This window comes from Trichechus manatus, unplaced genomic scaffold, assembly GCF_000243295.1.
Source record: "Trichechus manatus latirostris isolate Lorelei unplaced genomic scaffold, TriManLat1.0 scaffold00184, whole genome shotgun sequence".
Lineage (NCBI taxonomy): Eukaryota > Metazoa > Chordata > Mammalia > Sirenia > Trichechidae > Trichechus > Trichechus manatus.
Window position 1 is genome coordinate 3,417,010 of NW_004444120.1, and position 6,000 is coordinate 3,423,009.

Genomic DNA, 6,000 nt, shown 5'->3' on the forward strand with positions numbered 1-6,000 from the left:
CACCAGTTCCTGATGGCTGGAATGTGAACGTGGTGGAGAGCTCTGGAGTAGGCATCTCATGGAGACGAAGCCAGGATCCATGCCACTGTGGAGCTGCCATACTGGCCCTAACCGAAACAGCTCCCACTCAGATTGTTACATGACAGAAAAATAAACATATTCATTTAAACCACTGTTATTTTGGCCTTGTAACAGCAGTTAAACTGGCATCTAATTAATACAGGAATGCTTTCAACATTTCACCATTAAATAGGTTGTTTGCTCTACGTATTATAGCATTAGGGGCATTTCCTTTTATTCCTTGTTTTCTAGGAATTTTCTTTTTTGTAAAATTTTCCCCATAAACCAAAAAAACCTGTTGCTGTAGAGTCGATTCCAACTCATAGAGACCCTATAGGACAGAGTAGAACTGCCCCATAGGGTTTCCAAGGTGAAATCTTTACGGAGGCAGACTGCCACATCTTCCCGTCTGAAGAGCAGCTGGTGGGTTCAAATAGCCAACCTTTCATTAGCAACCTAGTGCTTAATCATTGTGCCACAAAGGCTCCATTTTTTTTTCATAGTTGTTAACAGTTAGCAAATGCTTTTTTTCTCTCTGTTGAGATCATATATATATATATTTCCACTTTAATGTGTTACTGTGGTAACTTACATGAATTGATTTTCTAACCATAAATCAACTTTACATTCCTAGGATAAACCTTATCTTGGTTATGATATACTATCTTTTTTTTTATACATTGCTTAATTTGGTTTGTTAATATTTTGTACAGTATTTTTGCAGCTATAATCTAGAAAGATATTGGTATGTTATTTTTCTTTTCTGTACTCTTAGGCTTCCATTTTTGTTGTTGAAAAATCAGCTATCAGGTAATGACTTTCTCTCCATTTGCTTTGAAGTCTTCCATCCCCACCCCCCACCCCCACCCCCGTTTCATTACAATTGTGTCCGGGTATAGATTTCCGTTTATATATAGTGATAGGGACTCACTGGGCCTGCTAGAGCTCAGTATTGGTGCATTTTAAAAATTCTGAAAATTCTCAGCTGTTTTCAGATAAAAGACTCCTCCCCATTCTTTCATTTTCTGCAAATCACTGTTAACCTCTATGTCTCTTAGCATGCCTTTCCTATTTTGTATTTTTTGTCATCTTGGGCTGAATTCTAGAAAATTTCTTTAGCTATCTCTTCAAGTTTATTGACTATTCTAATGAATTTAATTTGTTGTTATTTTCGTACATTGGGTTTCTAACTTCAATTATTATATTTTTTCATTTCCAGAAGTTATAGTTTTAATTTTCCAGGTGTTGGAGTGTTTTGTTTTCTGATTTGTTATTGATTTAGCATTTATTTCAATATGTATTTATTGAGGGGTTTTGTGGTCTAACGTATGTTAAGTTTTTGAGATTATTCCATGTGCACTTGAAAAGGTATATTTTATATTTAGAGGATGCATAAATCTATATTTATATCTATATATTTATACCTGTACCTTTATCTATATTGGGGCCCTGGTGGCACAGTGGTTAAGAGCTAAGGCTGTTAACCAAAAGATTGGCAGTTCGAATCCACCAGCTGCTCCTTGGAAACTCTATGGAGCAATTCTACTCTGTCTTATAGAGGTACTATGGATCAGAATTGACTGGACGGCAAAGGGTTTGGTTTTTTTTGGTTTTATATCTATATTAGATTTACTTTATTTTGCTATATAGGTGTTCTATGTCCTTACTTTCTTTTGGAGACTTCATCTAAGTGAACTGAGAAGCAAAGTAAAGTCTCCTACTTCTAATATGTTTTTATTTTAACTTATTATCTCTTATGGTTAGTACTTTGTGTTGATGCTGTTATTTGGTAATGGATATTCATAATTTTATAACTTCATTGTAAAGTATAACTTTTAGCATTATGAAGATCTATTTTTGTCTTATTTTGTGCTTTCTGGCCTGAATTTCAGACAAAATTCCACATTGTTGATAACAGTATTAGAGCCTCTGCTTTAATTCATTTGCATTTGCCTAGTATACCCTTAAGGAGCCCTAGTGGCACAATGGTTAAGCACTCAGCTGCTAACTGAAAGGTCTGCAGCTCAAACCCGCCAGCACCTCTACAGGAGAAAAAAAGCTAGTGATCTGCTCCTATGAAGACTGCTGTTGTTGTGTGCTGTCAAGTCGACTCTGGCTCCTAGTGACCTTATAGGACAGAATAAAACTGCCCCATAGGGTTTCTTAGGCTGTGATCTTCAGAGGAGCAGACTGCCAGATCTTTTCTCCCCCAGAGCCGATGGGTGGGTTTGAACCGCAGACCTTTTGGTTAGCAGCTGAGTGCTTAGCCACTGCACCACCAGGCCTCCTTCCCATAAAGATTATAAAAAAACAAAAACAAAAACCCATGGCGGACAAGTCAATTCCAATTGATAGCGACCCTACAGGACAGAGTAGACTGACCCCCTAGGGTTTCCAAGGAGTGGCTGGTGGATTTGAACTGCTAACCGTTTGGTTAGCAGCTGAGCTTTTAACCACTGGGCCACCAGGGCTCCCTCCTGTAAAGCTTACAATCTAGAATACCCTGTGAGGCAGTTCTACTCTGTCATATAGGGTCACTGTGACTAGGGATCCACTTGACGGCATACGACAACAGTACACTTTATTCATACTTTTATTTCAATCAATCTGAATCACGTGGTTTTCTGTGTGTGTCTTATATACAGAGTAAATTTTGCTTTTGCATTATACTACAATTTAAAAATATTTTCCCTTCAATATTTTCTTTTTCATATACTGATATGACTGATAGATTTCATGTATTAGCAAATTAAACAATTACTTTGACCTTATGGTTATTTATTTACTGGATCCAAAATTGAAGAAATAAAGGAAATCAGACTATTCCAGTGTTAAAGTTATATTTTGGGGCCATTTCAGGAAGGTTTTAATACTCCCAGGAAACAAAATTTCCTAAGTTTTGCAAATAAATCAAATGGTACCTTTGAGTCCTTAATGATCAGCTGAAGCTTTCAAAAAACTTACGGGGTGTGTATGTGTGTAGGGTCAGAAGCATAGAACTTACACACTTAGACATTTTGGTTTCCCAAGCATATAGTCTAAAATACTAGCTTACTTGAAAAGTCAATATATTCATAGGCCTTTTAACCTACTCCATAGCACGGTATTATGAAAGTCATTAAGAAAATGCAGAAACAAGTTGATTTATTCAGCGTGTGTTGAGCTTGAATTATGTGCTACAAATAAGATAGATAAGATTGCACTTGTCTGCAAGGAATTTATATCCTCTAACCTTAAAGACAAATTTTAATATCCCTGTCATACCACATAAATTCTAAGCAGCTCCTTAGAAGTCTTACCTTTTTCCCTTCTAATAGAGCCCTCTTCATTGCTCCCATATATAGCCCGTCCAGTTGTGCCATAACATAGCCAACATGTCTCCAAAATGGGTCACCCTTATAATCTTTGACATTTTTCTGGACCCACTCATGTTGCTTCCTGAAAGAGAAAGTAGATTTGCATTAGAGGTCTCTGCAGTTGCTCATTCAAAGCTAAATCAAATCCAGGCATTTAGAGATTTTCTACTCAGACATATATGCTGGCATAAATTCAGTTCTAGATTTTATAACATTCCAGTCACTTGAAAGGATTTCAGGGCACATCCTAAGTGATTTTTAATCTCTCCCCAGGGCCATGACTCTTCTTGTATAGCTTCCTCCATGCTCTAGCTGGAAGCAAAACACAGGTGTGATATTTACTTACCTGTGATGCTGAGACCTAAGAAAGTCAAGGATAAACCACCCAGATACATTTCATATAAAATGATAATGCCTCATGAAGCCAATAAAGATAAATTGATTAACTTTTCTTTGGTATGTGTCCATGGTAAAGTTAAAGAACAGCAAAAAAAATAAAACTCCTAAGGACTGGGGCTTTATATGTTTATATTTTTCTTACAGGTCATTTTCACAGCTATTGTTCAATCCATTTCAGTTGCTACTAATAATACTTCAATGCCTCTGTCCTAGCATATTAATATCTTTTTTTTTTTTAAATAGTCTCTTCATTCTGCCTCCTCTCTTTCGGTTCCTTCAATTCTCTGCATTTTGTAGGGGACGATTTAACATAATTTTGCATACTGAAAGCTATTTCTGGTTTGTCCAGACTATCTCTAGATCAATCTTAGAATAACACAATGTCATTGCTTCATGGGATCTAGTCCAATGGTTTTTGATCTATGTTCTGTAGGATCTTAGCATTCCATGAAGAGGTTGCTCAGGGTGTGATTTGGATGGCCAAACCAAGAGCCCTCCTGTCCCCAAATTAATCTCACACCCTGTCATTCCACAGATATAAAACAATTTTTCTGAGTATTGTAGGATTGTTAGCCTTCAAAAATACTTTATTAAAATAGAAATATTCTCAGAGAGTGTTAAGAATTATGACTTTAGATATTAGCTCACACCATTAATCACCAAGCCCATGCCAAGGAAACACCTCCAAGGAGGGGGCGGGATCCAAGAAGGAAGGAGAGAGGCCCCCATGTGTAAGGGATCCCGGGACTTAACTTTGCCTGCCTTACAATGATGTATCTCCTCCAGCCATATTAACAATTAATAATGTAATACTCAACTGGACCTCTGAAGCAGCCAAAATTAAAGGACATATTGTCTGCAATCAGTTTGCATGCCATTACCAAAAGAGCTGTACCATACTAATGGAGTCCTGCTAAAGAGATAGCATCTCCTTAGTAAGAGGAAAAGCTGCTGTTTGAAGTCAGAGATTCTGTGTATTTATTCAGCATTAATAACAATGAGAAGAGAAAAGCTGTTATACATACGTCATAAAATCCTGCACTTTATCCATGATGGAAGGCTTCTCAATCAGCTGTGGATAGAGGTTTGTGAAGTGGTCATACATGTGTCTGAAATGATAAAGGAAAACTGTTACATTTCTATTCTTCTGCTTGCATTTCTCTATCAAAGCAAATTACCCAATCTGTTGGCTAACCAGGATATTCCCTATTGCAAATCTTCTCTACTGTTTTTTTGTCTTTAACCAAACACACATTTTAAAATTGGGAAATATTCCCAACTATAGAAAACATAGAATATAACAAATACCCAAGTATCCACCACCCAGCTTTAACTAATTACTATGTTTTGGCATATTTGCTGCATATATTTTAAAAAAAACAATTAGAGTTAAAGCCCCTGTGCAGGCCCCTCTAACTGTAAATTCCCCTCCCGCCCCTCCCAGAGGTAACTACAATCTCGAATCAGTAATTTGCCACTTCCATGCGTGTTTTTTATACTATTGCTACATATCTATTTAACCATAAATAATGTGTAACATTATTTCTCATGTTTCAGAACAAAATACCAGTAAGATCATATTATCTAATATGCTTTAACTTGTTTATTTCTCTTAATATACTGTTTTTTGAGAAATATCTATCTTAACAACTTTAGCTTAGATTTATTCTTTTCAACTGCTGTACAGCACTTCTTGGAATGACTATATAACAATTAATGTATGCATCCCCTCCATGATGAGCATTGGATTGGTTTTTAATTTTTCACTATCATAATGCAACTTCAAACATTGTTGTAAATATCTCCTTTTACAAATCTGCATATTCTTCTAGGACAGATATCTAAAATTAGAACTGCTGGGGAAAATATTCTATATATCTTATAAAGTTACCAGATATTGCTAAATTGTTCTCCACAGTGGTTGTACCAATTTACATTCCCACCAGTTGTATGTTAGACTTCCCCTTGCTCCAAAGTCTCACCAACATTTAGTATTGTTAGACTTTTTATTTTTGACAGTTTGATGAGTGTAAAATGATTTCTCATTGTTTTAATTTCCACTTACCACAGAATATTGACTATTTTCTTATTTTTTAATTTTATTGTTGTACTTTAAGTGAAAGTTTACAATTCAAGTTAGTCTCTCATACAAAAATTTATACATACATTGTTATGTGACCCTAAT

The 6,000-nt window shown here is 35.9% G+C and overlaps 1 protein-coding gene across 3 annotated transcripts in view; it reads right to left on the reverse strand.

Moving 5' to 3' along the window:
* PLBD1 (phospholipase B domain containing 1) overlaps positions 1-6,000 on the reverse strand; it is a 100,213-nt gene that overhangs the window by 49,212 nt on the left and 45,001 nt on the right. For all 3 annotated transcript variants that reach the window (XM_023741594.1, XM_023741595.1, XM_023741593.1), the window contains 2 exons: positions 4,841-4,924; positions 3,360-3,498 (listed from right to left, as the gene is read on the reverse strand). In XM_023741594.1, coding sequence (XP_023597362.1) covers positions 3,360-3,498; positions 4,841-4,924 — 223 coding nt within the window. The remainder of the gene's footprint in view (positions 1-3,359; positions 3,499-4,840; positions 4,925-6,000) is intronic.